At 36.4% G+C, this 16544-nt stretch overlaps 2 protein-coding genes across 2 annotated transcripts in view; both read left to right on the forward strand.

Moving 5' to 3' along the window:
* prss59 (serine protease 59, putative) overlaps nucleotides 1–2291 on the forward strand; it is a 14101-nt gene extending 11810 nt beyond the window's left edge. Inside the window, exons 6-9 of the mRNA XM_082180083.1 lie at nucleotides 105–306; nucleotides 1358–1448; nucleotides 1562–1761; nucleotides 1899–2291. Of these exons, the coding sequence (XP_082036209.1) occupies nucleotides 105–306; nucleotides 1358–1448; nucleotides 1562–1761; nucleotides 1899–2008 (603 nt within the window). The 3' untranslated portion in view covers nucleotides 2009–2291. The remainder of the gene's footprint in view (nucleotides 1–104; nucleotides 307–1357; nucleotides 1449–1561; nucleotides 1762–1898) is intronic.
* A 1135-nt stretch (nucleotides 2292–3426) lies between these two features.
* Nucleotides 3427–15488, forward strand: serpine2 (serpin peptidase inhibitor, clade E (nexin, plasminogen activator inhibitor type 1), member 2). Its single transcript, XM_082180145.1, has 9 exons — nucleotides 3427–3582; nucleotides 5866–6146; nucleotides 7800–8027; nucleotides 8953–9150; nucleotides 10711–10909; nucleotides 12956–13053; nucleotides 14588–14674; nucleotides 14781–14864; nucleotides 14977–15488. The coding sequence occupies exons 2-9, from the start codon at nucleotides 5891–5893 to the stop codon at nucleotides 15012–15014; spliced, it is 1188 nt and encodes a 395-aa protein (XP_082036271.1). The 5' UTR covers nucleotides 3427–3582; nucleotides 5866–5890; the 3' UTR covers nucleotides 15015–15488.
* Nucleotides 15489–16544: the final 1056 nt, after the last annotated feature.

Below are 16544 nucleotides of genomic sequence, written 5' to 3' on the forward strand. Positions count from 1 at the left end.
TTCAGGGCGCTGTGGGCACTAACATCACGATAAAGGTGTTGTGCAGTGTGATGCTGGACTCTTCTCTCGGGCCAGATAAAAGTGTGTGTGTGTGTGTGTTTCAGGGCGCTGTGGGCACTAACATCACGATAAAGGTGTTGTGCAGTGTGATGCTGGACTCTTCTCTGGGCGACCCGTACGATCGATACGCTGCTGTGGCTCGTCTGATGCAGAAAACCTTCTCCCAGTCATGCATAAACACCCAGTATAAAAGCTACATCCAGGACATGAGCAACACTAGCTGGAGCGGCCCGGAGGCCGGAGGAGGTGTGTGTGTGTGTGTGTGTGTGTGTGTGTTTATGTGCAGTGCTTACGTCACACACTCTGTTTATATTTGTACGTGATGTTCCTGGCTTGTTTTCCAGCTTTATATCTCAGGAAGTGCGGTCTGGGCCTCTCATTTGTCCTTTCACACGTTTTTATGGGTTTTTCCTCTTATTTTCTCTGTCTGAATGAGAACCAGTATTTCAACCACTTAATCTCATGAAAATATGCTCAAGAAATTACATTTAGCATAATGAAAATGAAGCCTAATAAATGTATTTATGTTCTTTTTCACTTAAGTTTGTTTTTATTTTGGTTATTTAGTACTATCGCAACGCAATTTTTTTTTCATATTTTAGGGGTTTTATATGGCACTTTTTTTTATTAACAATCTTGAATTCAAAATCGGTTTTGTAAGTAATAGGTTTATGAAAGTATGAATGATGTCCCAATAATTATATTTAGCATAAACAAAAAATAAGGCATTTTATTAGTTTTTTTAATTCATTTAAATAAATTAACTAAATGAATAAAATAAATACAAAAACTAATAAAGGCCTTATTTTGATATATTATTTTAATATTTCAGTTTTATTTGTTTTTGTATGTATTTATTTATTTAATTAATAAAAAATTTTTTTTTTACTTTTTTTATTTATTATTATTTGTATTTGATATTTTTTGGGGGGGGGATAAAACATCACTTAGGCAATTAGAGACATCTTATGATTGATCAGAAATGTTGTATTCTATCATAAAATGCAGCTGAATTTAATTTGTGTGGCATTATGTTTATGAAAGTATGAATGATGTCCAAAAAAAAAAATTTAGTATAAAGAAAATGAAGCCTAATGAATTTGTGTTATTTTCTTTTTGTATTTAGCTATTTTATTTAGTTATTGTTTTGTTTTATTTATTTTAAATTTCTGATTTTTTTTTTTTATGTAAAAAAAATTCTGATGAAACATCACCCAGGCATTAGAGACATCTTGCGATTGATCAGAAATGTTGTATTCTATCATAAAATGAAGCTGAATTGAATTTGTGTGTTTAGGACGGCAGTGGGTGTATCAGACCTGCACTGAATTTGGATTTTATCAGAGCACCGATTCACCGAACCAGCCCTTCAATGGCTTTCCCCTACCGTGAGTGTGTGTGTGTGTGTTTTGGAGTGATTTTGTTGTCTTGGCATTTGTGTGTTTGCACTTTGCAATAGCATTAAGTGTTTAAACGTATCAAACGGTCTTCTGTTGTGCAGGTATTTCCTGCAGCAGTGCGCTGATATATATAATCTGAGCACCTCGTTAGATGATGCCATTCAGCAGACCAATGAGGAATACGGAGGATATGACATCAAGAGCACTCGCATCGTCTTCCCCAACGGCTCGATTGACCCCTGGCACGCTCTCGGAGTGACCCAGGACATCGCAAGTGACCTTCCGGCTGTCTTCATCAAAGGTCTGTCCCGTCTCCATTTACATTCATCTCTTTTTCCCGCTGAATCTCACCGGTGCCATTTTCTCTCTCTCTCTCTCTCTCTCTCTCTCTCTCTCTCTCTCTCTCTCTCTCTCTCTCTCTTTCTCTCTCTCTCTCAGGAACGGCTCATTGTGCAAACATGTACCCGCCCCGAGCAGAAGACCTTCCTCAGCTGGGTCTGGCACGGGACCGCATCTTCATCCTGCTCCAAAAGTGGCTGGCCGAGTGATTTGACAGCAACAGCAGCCAATCAGATGCTCAGACTCGTGTGTAATGGCCAATTGGTTGGTTCTGCTGTCTAATGGTACTAAGGAAATTCTTGCTTTAGAAATGCGTTTTGGCACTGTTTTTAAAACGATCCGTTTTATAACAATCAGTTTACAACAAATCAGTTTCGTTTGTAATATGTCTATGAAAGTATGAATGAATGTATGTATTTTTTCTTGATGTAAATCACTTGTATATTTTGCTGCAGATGTTTCTCAATAAAGGAAGTTTTGTGATGTTGAAAACATGACTTTGTGAATTTGAGCTCATGCAGATTGTTTTGGTGTGGTTTTGCTAATTACTTCCTTGAGATGTCTGCAACAACTGTCATGACAAAGAACCCAAAGTGCACATGGAAAGAGTGTTTTCTTTCCTTGATAAGAGGAATGGAAGCTTGTTTCTGCCACAGAAAAAAAAATTAAATGGTAGTTTCGACTTTTTATCTCACAATTCTGCTGTTTTTTTCCTCATAATTGCGAGATGTAAACGGGGAATTGCGAGTTATAAAGTCAGAATTGTGAGATATAAAGTCGAAACTACCATTTAAAAAAAAAAATTTGTGGCGGAAATTATGCTTTTTTATTTTTTATTCAGTGGCGGAAACGAGCTTCTTAGGAATTGGCACTGAATACTATGGAAGCGAATTTATCTCATAATTCTGACTTTCCCCTCACAATTTCGAGTTTATATCTCGTAATTCTGACTATCTCATAAATATATGTATCTCATAAAGATAAAATAGATATCTATCAATTCTGAGAAAAAAAGTCAGAATTACGAGTTATAAAGTCAGAATTGCGAGATGTGGTTTTAAAAGAGAGATCATTGTTTTAGCAAAAACATACAGTGAAGGTACCATATAAAAATAAAATTTTCAAGGTACGTACTCCAATGCATTATACTATAGTATTGTATGATATTACCATAATGACATGTCCAAAACCCCTGGTAAAATAAACCATACTCATTTACCATGGTTTTTAAATACTATCATGGTCCATGGCAGTGTGTCTGAAAGTTAATGAGTGCGTGTAAAACATTGTCTCATCATGGTACCTTTCCGTTTGTCACTTCCGTTTGGTAAACCAATTGCACAACAGTTGTGTCCTGAATGATGCTAATTCTTATTGTTTTGTGAAAGCATATAATTATAGGCTGCACTAATTATCCTATCCTTCCGCGTTGATGTAATTTCCTGTTTACATCGAGGAGAGTTTAATCAAAGTTTCGCTGAAGGGCTTTTTGTGTCTCTTCGAATTCTACAACGGCGACTGTTGGACTCATGAATATTAATTACGTAACGGAACGTTCGACAGCCGTTGGTTGTGCGTGTTGACGTCAACCCCACACGTCAGGGTTACCTAATTAATATTCAGAAAGTCGTAGTGTTCGTATGTATGAGAAGGCGGAGTTCGACGCTCAGTACCGAAAGAAATAAACGGAGGCGCTTTAGCGAGCGCGAGGAGAAACACGGACGCTCGCGGAAGACACGCGCTCTCTACCTGCGTATCCAACGAATTAGACGTGCTTGTCCAGGTTAGTGAAGCATATTATATAAATATCGCATCTTATTTTTTTTCTCCTCATAGCCTGCTTAAATCATGCATTATTAACAGCTGCTTTAATTCCTGGATGCTTGTTATAGATGTTTTTTTGTATAGGTCTAAAGATAGGCTACTACAAACATACAGATACTTGTTTTTTTTTGTTGGAGTTGTTGACTTTGAGTTGCAGACCCCCGCCTCTCTTTGGGCTCCGACTGAGTTTTAAAGCCTATAATTAAACACACTAGTGAAGCGGCTATAAAGAGTGTTCTGCGGTCATCGGAAAATAACGCTTTACTCGTGCAATATACAGACAACACTGTTCAACTGTCATCAGACTAATATCATAAATATCATATCTATTTGCATAAACTATCTAAGACTATCTTGCAAGTTTTCTTTAAGACTGTTCATAACTTGCAGTTAAAACAAATAAAATGTAAGTTGGTCTAGTAGTAACTGATTACCCCTAACTAACCCAACTGCTCATCCAATTTGGCCCCTGATCAGATCAGTTAAACTGTTACAAGACCAAATCAGAATGTTTAATTTAATCTACGACTAACGTTAGGACAAAGTACAGTTGCTTAGACTAGTTTTACAAGTTAGTCATCGGATTTTTTCCTTTTAAAACTGGCGATTGATTGGTTTTAAATCTAAAAAGTAAGACCGATTACCTCTTGGTTAACTCCTAGTTGGTCAGACGAGTTCTTAAGACTCTGTTTATTGACTGTTTATAAATCTTTAGGAACATTAGATGTGTTTTTGCCAGCCTAAGACTTATATTAGACGAGATCAGATCTGTTTAACTGTTCTAAGACTGACTGTTTGAACTAAATCAGTAATTTCTTGAAGGTCTATGAAGGATTGTGTGTTTAAAACGTTTTTAATGCACAGTAACACGGTCATAATATTTGTCAGGATTGATAGTTGTGCTTTAGACTCATAGTTGTGAAATGTACTAATGAATGATTTATCACAACAGTCTGTTGGCAAAATATGTCAGTAGAGTTATGATGTAACAATGTTATATGAAGTCAATTTTAAGCAGTGACATTCTCACTCACTCACTCACTCACTCACTCACTCACTCACTCACACACACACACACTCTCTCTCTCTCTCACACACTCACTCACTCTCTCTCTCTCTCACTCACACACTCTCTCTCTCTCTCTCTCTCTCTCTCTCTCTCTCACACACACACACACACTCACACTCTCTCTCTCACTCACTCACACACACACACACACACACACACACACACACACACACACACACACACACACACACACACACACACTCTCTCTCTCTCTCTCTCTCTCTCTCTCTCTCTCTCTCACACACACACACTCACACTCACTCTCTCTCTCTCTCTCTCTCTCTCTCTCTCTCACACACACACACACACACACACTCACACTCTCTCTCTCACACACACACACACACACACACACACACACACACACACACACACACACACACACACACACACACACACACACACATTGACACATACACTCACACTCAAACTCTCTCTCACACACACACACACACACACACACACACACACTCACTCCCTCACTCACTCACTCACTCACTCACTCACTCACTCACTCACATACATACACTCACACTCAAACTCACTCTCTCTCTCTTACACACACACACACACACACACACACACACACACACACACACACACACACACACACACACACACACACACACACACACACACACACACACACTCACTTACTCACTCTCTCTCTCACACACACACACACTATCCTTAATCAAATAAATTCCTGAGCCGCAGGCCTGTGTGACGGGAAATAGAATAGCTCAGGAGTGTGTGAGTGTGTGTGCAGCACAGATCCAAGAGACCGGAGGATTGTGGAAAAGTGTGTCGCTCTGAGCCGCCCGTCCTTTATGCAAAAAAGAAAATATTTGTGTCCCGGAACATCGTTCTGCTCTGGAGAATAGGCTACTGATTAGATCGAGTAAAATCAGAGATCTCACACAGAAGCAGGTTTTTGGGTTGTGGTTTGTGTAAATGTTGTAAGTTATAAGCTATAAGTTATCTATCTATCTATCTATCTATCTATCTATCTATCTATCTATCTATCTAGTCGTTCAATTTCATCTTTCGAGCAGAACTTGTGTTTGTAATCAAACAACGAAGTGTATGAAACCAACGAAACACATCATTGTAAAAATAATAAAACTACAGCTTTATGAGCATTATCATCCCGTCTGTCTGCCTCTTCTCCAGGTGAGCTGCCTGTGTGTCCCTCACGATGTCGGTCTCATTGCACCTGTGTGTGTTGCTGGCGGTTTGTTCTCTGAGTGTCTCTGCGTCTCAGTCCTCGTCTTACGGAGAACGAGGCTCTGATCTGGGCCTGCAGCTGTTCCTGCGTGTGGTCCAGGACAAACCCCTGGAGAACGTGGTCATGTCCCCTCACGGCGTGGCCTCTGTCCTGGGCATGCTGCTCCCGGGAGCCCACGGGGACACTCGCCGACAGATATTCACCGGCCTCAAATACAAGAAGACTGGTGTGTGTGTGTTTGCTCTTCATTTGCATTGCTTAAGCATTATAACATAGGGGCAGATTTACTAAATGCTTGTATCAGTGCAAACCCTCTTTAGGCATTAGGAAACTGCGTTCTGGATTTACTAAAGACACGCTGTGAGAAATGAGGGATAAAAATGACCTTGAGTATGTATTTGTAGGAGTTTCCCTTTCAAACCACTAACTTTATGGGAGGAGAGTATTTAAAGAATCATGCGACATGATTTGCTCCATTTCTTACCGCCCTAAAAAAGCATGTCTTAACTGCTTTTGCACCTGATTAACATTGAATTTGTCCATTGTAGAGCTGCATGATTAATCGTTAAAGTCTTTTTTGAGTGAGTCATTGAATCGTTCATTAGGAGTTTCCCTGTCATACCACTACATTTATAGGAGGAGAGTATTTAAATGAATCATGCAAACATGATTTACTAAGGTTTGCGCTCGTCAATTTACCGGTGTTTGCGTCATTATTTACCGCCCTAAAAAAGCAAGTCTGACCTGATTTTGCACCTGACATGACACTGAATTTGTGCATTGTAGAGCTGCACGATTAATCATTAAAAGATTACAATCTCGATTTAAACGCCCACATGATCTTATTCCTTAATTACAATGATTCGCCTTTGTCTATTAAACCTTTAACACAATCATACCGGAGCATTGAGATCTGCGTTCTGATCCAGAGAGAGCAGTTGTCATGTGTTGATATGAAACAGCTTCACAAACAGTCTTTTCAACCACACTGTGTCTCATTATTTCTAATGATCACAGAAGTACTGGGATAAAAGTTCATATAGTTTGTACACAAACATTGATATCTATGGTAGCAATCAAAATAGAGTAAATCAGTGATTAAAAGTAACTTGACGCTTCAAATAAAGATGATATCGTTTACATCGTTACACCAGTAGGTGGCGACAAGTGACTGTTAAATATGTATTTGTAATTGAATCATACATTCGAGATATTCGTTCAAATACGCCGATTTATACAGTAATGAAACAAGTAAAGTCTTTATGAGTGAGTCATTGAATCATTTATTCATGATATTTGTTCAAATATGGTGATTTATCCAGTAATTAAATAAGTGAAGTCTTTATGAGTGAGTCATCGAATCATTCATTCATGATATTTGTTCAAATATGCTGATTTATCCAGTAATTAAATAAGTGAAGTCTTTATGAGTGAGTCATTGAATCATTCATTCAAGAGATTCGTTCAAAAATGCAGATTCATCCAGTAATGAAACAAGTGAAGTCTTTGTGAGTCATTGAATCATTCATCCAAACCATTCAAAAAATATATTCATTCTAATTACTGCAGCCATTAATATTAATAGAACTGTGATCTCTATTTGAAACAAAAAATCATGATTCTCACTTTATCCAGAATCGTGCAGCTCTAACGCATTGTCATTAGATCACCTGCACCAGTTTCCTCTCCCATCTGCGTTTCATTAGATTGTGGCTTCATGCTAATTTGAAATGTTTAGTAGTTCTGGCTCTTAGTGAGTGATTCAGTGCCAATTCATGTGGAGTATCATAAATGTTCAGTTGTTTTTTGCTTGAAAATAGCAATTTCAACCCTGTAATTGATATATAAATCCCTTTTCGTGTGTTTGTTTTGCTCTTAGGTCCATATAAGATGTTGCGGAAGTTGCATAAGGCCCTAACGACCAAATCCAACGCTGATATTGTGACGATCGCCAACGGGCTGTTCCCCAATGAGGGCTTCAGCATGAAAGAAGACTTCCTGACAGCCAACAGGGAGAACTTCCTGTGCGACAGTCAAACCATTGACTACAGCGACCCAGAGAAGGCCGCAGAAACCATTAATGAATGGGTGAAGAACAGCACTAAAGGTACACCTCACGTTAACCTCTGACCCCTGGATCTGATACCCTGACCTCTGGCCTGGATTACTTCAAAAGGATTTTCAATGCAACTTCTCTCGAAATGTGATATTTATCCCTAAATAAGCTCTAAGCCCTGAGATTAGAGCTTTTATTGTTCAATGTTTTATATATATATAAATATAATAGCCACTTGCCATTAATAGGCTACAAAATGAGTTCCCATTATGTTTTTAATAAAGCATTAGAAACACAAATCTGTTGAAATGATAAAGTATTTTTAATCCTATAATTATATTATTCTTAATTATCTTAATTCTTAATCTTAAAGACATTTTCCACATTTAAAGACAAGTTTATTTAATTCATAGGAAGTATAATTTTATCAATAACTGAAAACCAATATTTGATTCCAATTCCAATTTATTAATTTTTTTTATTTATGAATACATTTTTTCTTTAATTATTTATCTTTAGAACATTTTCCAAGTTATATATAAAAAAAAATATATATATATATACATGCATAAATATAAGCTAAAGTATTGAAAATTAATTTACTTAAACCGAATTAAGTTACTGAAAACCAACATTTTTCCAAATAAAAAAACTTATTTATTTTTATCAATCACACAAATCAGTGTTTTAAACTTTATTTATATGTTCCACATCTTTCTTTTTCCTCCCCTCCATTTTATTTATTTATTTATTTATTTGTGCAAAAATTGCAATTCTCATACAAAATGGACATAACATTGAAAACAGCTGATATAATATTTAGTTAGTTAGACCTCCTGATGTTGTCCGTTCAGTGACCATTTGTTGAAAAATAACACACTTTTCCGGCCATATTTAGTATTCTATTTGTGTGCCGATTATTTAGTAATATTATGTTATACTATAACCTCCTCTGTTTTTTCTTTTTTTTCTTCAGGCCATATTCCCAGTCTTGTCCGGGCGGATATGTTCGATCCGGCTCTGACTCGTTTGGTGGCTGTAAACTCCATTTACTTCAAAGGCCTGTGGAAGTCCCGTTTCCAAGCCCAGAACACCAAACCCAGAAGCTTCACTGCAGGAGATGGAAAGTCATACAAAGTGCCCATGATGTCCCAGCTCGCCGTCTTCAGCTACGGTGAGATGGTGTGATTTTCTCGCAGGTTGCATCAGCTATTAAACTCGCATACACACACACACACACACACACACACACACACACACACACACACACACACACACACACACACACACACACACACACACACACACACACACAGAACTGAAAGATTTTTCCTGCTACGTGATTCATGCCATTATCTGGCTACGTGTCGAACTCTTTTCCAGAGACGGTGATGCAATAAAAACGTGGCTACTTATTAAATATCTGGGAACACTGGAGTATTTTAACTTTACAATTCCTCATAACCCAGGAGATGGGAATAAAATGGTGCAAAATGTGAATTAATTGAATTCTAATGTAAAAGCCAAGAGTGTCTGGCCACCAGCAGAAGGATCCATGAAAACACCAATAAACTTTAGCTCTTTTACTAGCTTTAATATTAGCACTTTACAAGCAGAATTAAGTGTTTTATAGACTGCACTTATAAAGTTCACCGGGGTGACTGGGATAGGATCCATACACGCATGTGTCAGGTTTTGTTTTTTTATATACTGAAATTTAGGTTCATAAAACTTATATTTTAAAGAGGCCATATTATGCAAGTCTTGGTTTTGTTTATGGGCTCTACAAGAACAGGTTTTCATGCTTGAATGTTCATAACACACATTATTTTCCCCATATTCTCCATTGTTGCATAATGGAATCTTGTTTCCGCCACAGAATAAAATATAAAAAAGGTAATTGCGACTTTTTATCTCACAATTCTGACCTTTTTTTTTTTTTCTCACAATTGCGAGTTTACATCACGCAATTCTAACTTTATTTCCCAGAATTGCAAGATATAAAACGAAAACGAATACGACTCAGTGTGCAAGGGCCTTTACATGCAATTGTGACTTTATTTCTCAGAATTGCAAGATATAACGTCAAAATTGCGAGATATATAAGTCAGAACTGCGAGATGTTAAACTCAAAATTGCAAGGAAAAAAATCGCAATTATCTTTTTTAAATGTTTTATTCTGTGGCAGAAACAAGCTTTCATAGTTGCAGCTCCTCTCTGCCCAGTCTGACAGTAATGCTCTGTTTAGTTCCTGTCTCAATAAAGCTCCTCCTTCTGAAAAGCACACTGTGCTCTGATTGGTCGGCTGGATCAGTGTGTTGTGATTGGTCAAGCACTTCCAGTGTGTTTGGGAAATGTCCCGCCCCTTAACATAACTTCGAGTTTCAACACATTATGAACTAACTCAACCAGGCCCGCCCCTTTATTCTGCGTATGAATTATTTAAAAGAGGAATATTGTGACGTGTTCATTCCCAGAAGAAACTCAAGACTACAATGGTTTCAGGGAGTTCAGAAACACTGACACTGATATAGAGAATAACTCCTGCTGGAGGGACTTTTCTGCTTTGTAACTTCGCAAAGCTTTTTCATGCTCAACTAGCAACATCACACACTAAAGAAAGATGAACAATGAACATGAAAAAAAAAAGCATAATAGGTCCTCTTTAATAGTTGAGAGACCGAGTGTGCAACACAAAGCCTGATCCGTTTCTTTGTTCTTGTTTTCTCTGCAGGTCAAGCAAGCACTCCAGAAGGTTTGAAGTACACAGTGATCGAGCTGCCGTATCACGGTAATAGCATGAGCATGTTCATTGCGTTGCCGTTAGAAGAGGCCAAGCCCCTGTCGGCCATCTTACCTCACATCTCTACAGCGACTGTCCAGAGCTGGACCAAACAGCTGGTCCCGAGGAGGATGCGCTTCCTGATGCCAAAGTGAGACACCCGTCGTCAGCCCTATCTGTATAATGCCCTTTTCACAAGATGCTAAATTAATCTCTATGTATAGTGTGTATGTGAAGTTTTAGCTCAAAATACCCCACAGATATTTTTATATAGCATGTTAATATTGTCACTTTTTGAGGGTGAGCAAAAACGCACCGTTTTTGTGTCTGTCCCTTTAAATGCAAATGAGCTGCTGCTCCCGGCGCAGAGGGCGGAGCTTCAAGAGCTTGTGTCCTTAGCAGCTCCGATTACTTGCGAAAATTTCAAAAACCTTTAGCCTTTTATGTTCAAACCGAAAGATGGACTCAAGAAGAAGTGACAACATGTACAACATTTCTGAATGGTTAGTTGATGAATTTATGTAGTTTGTGGAGTTATCTTCTAGTCATTGATTAGCATATTCTGATAACCTATAAATCGCGTCCCCAGGGGTGGGGTTTATGTAAATGTTATGGTTTGTGATGTCACTAACCCGGGAGGAATGTCGTGTAGTCCCTACCAGCCGTTTGTTGTAGACCTTAAAAAGTGAATTCTTTAAAAGAAAAAATCTCCTTTTACTTTGAACTTTGAGCGTCGTAACTTTGCAGATGTTGTTTATGCTCAAACAGCAACATTACACACTAAACCCTCATTCACTATTCCCTATGTTAGTCCCCCAATCCTGTTCACTTGAAGGAGTGAATGAAAAGGAGTGAGTGAATTCGGACAGCCGTTGAGCGTACATCGGTTGTACACTCGTTGTTGCAGTGCAATGTGGGATTGAATGGACTTTCCCCCTCCAAATCAGTCATTTTATAAGGCATCTTTTGTATGATGCAGTGCTATTTTAGTATTATTCATACTAATTCGCTTTTATTTTTATATTTTCAGTTTTCATTCGTAATTTTTTTATTTATTTTTTTACTTTTTTAATATTTCTATCCATCCATCCATCCATCCATCTTCCGCTTATCCGGGGCCGGGTCGCGGGGGCAGCAGTCTAAGCAGGGCTAATATTTCTATATATTATTAATTTATTTTATTTCAGTTTTAGTTTTACTAATTGTAGTACAACTAAAATTTATGCATTTCAGTTAGATGTCAAGAAAACTTGCTTAATTTTGAAGTTTAAAGGTTTGCATCTGAATGATGAAGCATGCAGGTTATGAATGACATGAGGGTGTGTAAACGAGGACGGAATGTTTATTGTTTTTGGTGGACTATCCCTTTCACAGGGTTTAAAACCCTTTACATACTTAAACCTTGATTTGGTCTTTAGAAAAGCTGAAATAGCTGCAAAGTGCAGAGATTCAGTGTTATGGAAGCTCATTTTTGCCACGTAAGAAAAAAAGTCATTATTTGAGCAGTCATATTTAAGTCATAATTATGAGAAACAAATGTCAGATATTTTTTTTTTTTTTGGTTATAATGACTTTTTATCTCAACAGTTTGACTTTTTATGCTATAAACTTGACTTTTATCTCATAATTTTTACTTTATATCTCATCATTTTGACTTAGTATATCAGTTTGATTGTGATAATTGACTTTTTAATTCATAATTATGACTTAGTATATCATCATTTTGACTGTCATAATTTACTTTTTATCTTATAATTAAGTCATCATTTTGACTTTATGCCATAATGTTGACTGTCACAATTTAGAATTTTTATCACAATTTTGACTCAGCATATCATCATTTTGACTTCCATAATTGACTTTTTATATCATAATTATGACATAGTATGTCGTCATTTTGACTATGCCATAATCTTGACTTCTCTCAATTTTGACTTCGTCAATAATGACTTTTGTATCTCATAATTTCGACTTTTTATGTCATTGTAACTTTTGGCTTTTTTTCTCATGATTATGACTATTTATTTAGTATTTTATTTTATTTCAATTCCCAAAAATAATTAATAATTTTTTTTGTTTTTGTTAACAATAACAGCACTGGTATGACCTGTGGTGAATCTGACATACTTTGTGGACTCATTATGTGCCAGGACAAGCACCACTAATGGTGTCTGTCTGTCTCTTCTTCTTCGAGTAGATTCACAGCCGAGGAAGAGGTGGATTTGGAGGCTCCTCTTACAGCGATGGGAATCAAAAACATCTTCAGTCAGAGCAAAGCTGATTTCAGACACCTGAGTGAGTGACAGCTGTCAGTCATGCACAGCACTGTATTCATGAGTTCATCTTGAGTGCATATGTTTGTGCCTGAACTAATGATATCGTTGGTTGTTGACTGTGAACTTCAGCCACATGAATCACGTCTCTCAGTGGAGTGTGAAAATGAGTCACTGGTCACTATCCAGCGCCAGATGATCTCCAAACAGACTATTCTCCTCAAAGCCTTTGCTTTATTACCGTAATTCATGCTGTTAAACCACAAACCTTGACCTCAATTGCTGCCAGCAGTGAATCAAAGAAAGCTAAAAGTAATAGTTCACCCAGAGAAGAAACATCACGCACATGTTATGTTTTCAAAGGAACACAAAAGGAGAATTCTTTCCATTCGAAAACATGTCAGTCTGTCAAAAATGATCATTAAAGCTCTTTTTGGAGCTTGACAGGCACTATGAAATATCATTGTATGGACAATAGAAGGAAGTCATACAGGGTTGGAACCATGTGAAGATGAGTAAATGATGACAGAATGTTCCTTTGACTGCATTTTAAGCCCTTTCTATTCTTAAACCTTGATTTTTGGTGTTTCGAAAAGCCAAATTATTTTAACGAGGGCAGAAATTCAGTGTTATGGAAGCTTATTTGTGCCACATAAGAAAGCAAAAGTTATCCTTTGATAAATCATTATCATAGTCATCATAAATCATAGCTGAAAGTATGAGATACTAAGTCATTATTATGACAGTTGGATTTTTCATAATTATGTCCTTTATCTCATTATTATGACTTAGTATCACATATTTAAAACTTTTTATGCCATAATTGTGATTCATCTCATATCTCGTAGTAATGACTTTTTATCTCATAATACTGACTTTTTATATATTACAGTTACTATTTACTATCATAAGTTTTGGCTTTGTCATTATTATGACTATATATTAATTATTCAATTATTATGATTTTAATGTCATAATGACTTAATTTGCCATCATTTTGTCTTTTTAATCTCATAATTATGACCTAGTGTCTCATAGTTATGACTTTATCTCATAATGTCAACTTTTGTCATCATTTTTGGCTTTTATTATCTTAATAATCACTTAGTATCTTTATAATATCAACTTTTTGTCATAATTATGCGTGCGTGCGTGCGTGCGTGCGTGCGTGCGTGCGTGCGTGCGTGCGTGCGTGTGTGGAAATAGACTTTCATACAATGTTTAAAGTATCAAGCTGGAAAATATCAGAAATGGCCAAGAGAATCTGTTGGAAAATAAGAGGGACAAATATGAATACTAAAGTACAGAGAGAAAGACAGTTTAAAAAAAGTTTTAAATGAACTAGAAGGAAGGAAGAGGTTTTGCAAGCGTTGTAGGCCAAACTGGATCTGCAGTCTGAAGTGTTTTGTTCTGTTGCCCCCGTGTGGCCGTCTGATGAAATGACACGATGACTGTCTTTGGTGGATGAATGAAATTAGGATGTAGAATGTTTATTGCTGTGCAACATCATAAAATATCTGATGGCTGTGTTAAGTGTATGTTTGTGTATGTAACAGGTTCGGAGTTTGTTTACGTGTCCAAAGCCCTTCAGAAAGCCAAGATCGAGGTCAATGAGGATGGAACCAAAGCCTCTGCCGCCACAAGTAAGTTTCTGTGTCATAAATGTTTTTAAAGTCAGAAGTTGTTGGCAACTCACAATCACCCTTCACCAATGATCATGATCCTAAAGTGTGTTCTCTCTCATTTCAGCCGCAATCTTGCACGCCCGATCTTCTCCTCCATGGGTGGCTGTGGACAGGCCATTCCTGTTTCTCATCAGACACAATCCTACAGGTACACACACACACACACACACACACACAAACCGCTCACATCTGTTTCATAGTTATGAATCTGTAGTTTAAAAATGTCCTGACTGTGAAATCTGATCTCGTTCTCCTCTCAGGAACCATCCTGTTTGCTGGCCAGATCAACAAACCTTGAGCCCCGAGATCATAGGGGTTTCTTCCTGTATGTCTCATCAGTGATACACACACACACACACACACACACATTCGCATTGGATATTTTAAACTTTTGTCCTGTACCCATTCAATTTCTCAAGTGTCTTTTTACCCAAATTTTTACTTTGTCTTTGTATTGCATTTCTGTTTTCTTTATATTCTTGGGGAACATTTTATAAGATTTTATATATGATATATAATTTGTGTTTAATGCAAACGTTCTCACAAAATGTGTGCAACTTAAATGCTGAAATAACTTTTTTTTTTTTACTTTAACTGAGATATTTTTTTGTTCTTAATAGTGTCAATTTATTTGTCATATTAATGAGACATTTTCCTGCATCGAGTCATATTTTATTTAATAAGGTACTTAAACTGGTTCACTTTGTGTCTTTCAACTCTGTCAACTTTTGTAAACATTTGTCGTTTATTTAATAAAAGTACACTAAATTTACTTGTTTTGTTGCTTTTGTAGTTTTATTTATTATGCTTGATTAACACTAATATATAAAACCAATACTAGATGCTATTAATGGCAAGACAAGTTCACTTATCGGCTAAAGTCCATGTCATGCATAATAGTCATTTAAAGTGGATTTTTTTTTTATCATAATTATTTTTGTTATATTTATATTAAATTTACACTATATGTTATATTTATTCATATGTTAGGCTAAATAAATGCACAATTACGTATAATTATCTAAAAATAATAAAAATGTCAATAATATAATAATTTCACATTCATGTAATGCTCATGTAATATTTTAATCAATGTTGGGTGTAATTAATTACTTAGTAATCTAATTACTGCAATTTAATTACTTTTACTTTTACAATTTAATTATAGTTACTTCTGATGTAATTGCATTAAATATAGACTATACAAAACAATAGTGGATTTAACATCAAAATGTAATGTTAAAATGTATGTTTTTAATGTAACCTTCTCGCTTTACACAATTTGGTCAGTTCAAGAATAATATATGCAATTAAACATTGTTTATTTGTAAGAATTAAAAGAGCAGTTTCATTTCTATCTGTATTGTTCAACTGATCGAGGTGGTTGATATGGGATTTAGAAAGTAATAAGTAATCCAATACTTTTTAGAGAGATGAATTAGTACAGTAAAATAATTACACTGTAATTAGCTAGTAATTAATTACTGAAAACTGATATTAAAGTACATCGATACAGTCGTGCTCAAAAGTTTACATACACCTTGCGGAATCTGCTAAATGTTAATTATTTTAACAAAATGAGAGGGATCATACAAAATGTATGTTGTTTAATTTAGTACTGTCCTGAATAAGATATTTTACATAAAAGATGTTTACATATAGTCCACAAGACAAAAAAAGAAGAAGCTGAATTTATAAAAATGACCCGTTCAAAAGTGTTCTTGATTCTTAATACTGTGTGTCGTTATCTGGATGATCCATGGCTGTTTTTGTTTTGTGATAGATGTTCATGAGTCCTTTGTTTGTCCTGAGTTAAACTGCCCAGTGT

The sequence above is a fragment of the Leuciscus leuciscus genome, assembly GCF_965113295.1.
Source record: "Leuciscus leuciscus genome assembly, chromosome: 9".
Classification (NCBI taxonomy): domain Eukaryota; kingdom Metazoa; phylum Chordata; class Actinopteri; order Cypriniformes; family Leuciscidae; genus Leuciscus; species Leuciscus leuciscus.

Excerpts from the sequence above, each read along its gene's own strand:
- serpine2 (XM_082180145.1), top strand. The coding sequence starts at position 5,891 with ATGTCGGTCTCATTGCACCTGTGTGTGTTGCTGGCGGTTTGTTCTCTG. Across the intron at positions 9,151-10,710 it reads GCTCGCCGTCTTCAGCTACG|GTCAAGCAAGCACTCCAGAA; the intron begins GTGAGATGGTGT and ends TTTTCTCTGCAG. Across the intron at positions 13,054-14,587 it reads AGCTGATTTCAGACACCTGA|GTTCGGAGTTTGTTTACGTG; the intron begins GTGAGTGACAGC and ends TGTATGTAACAG.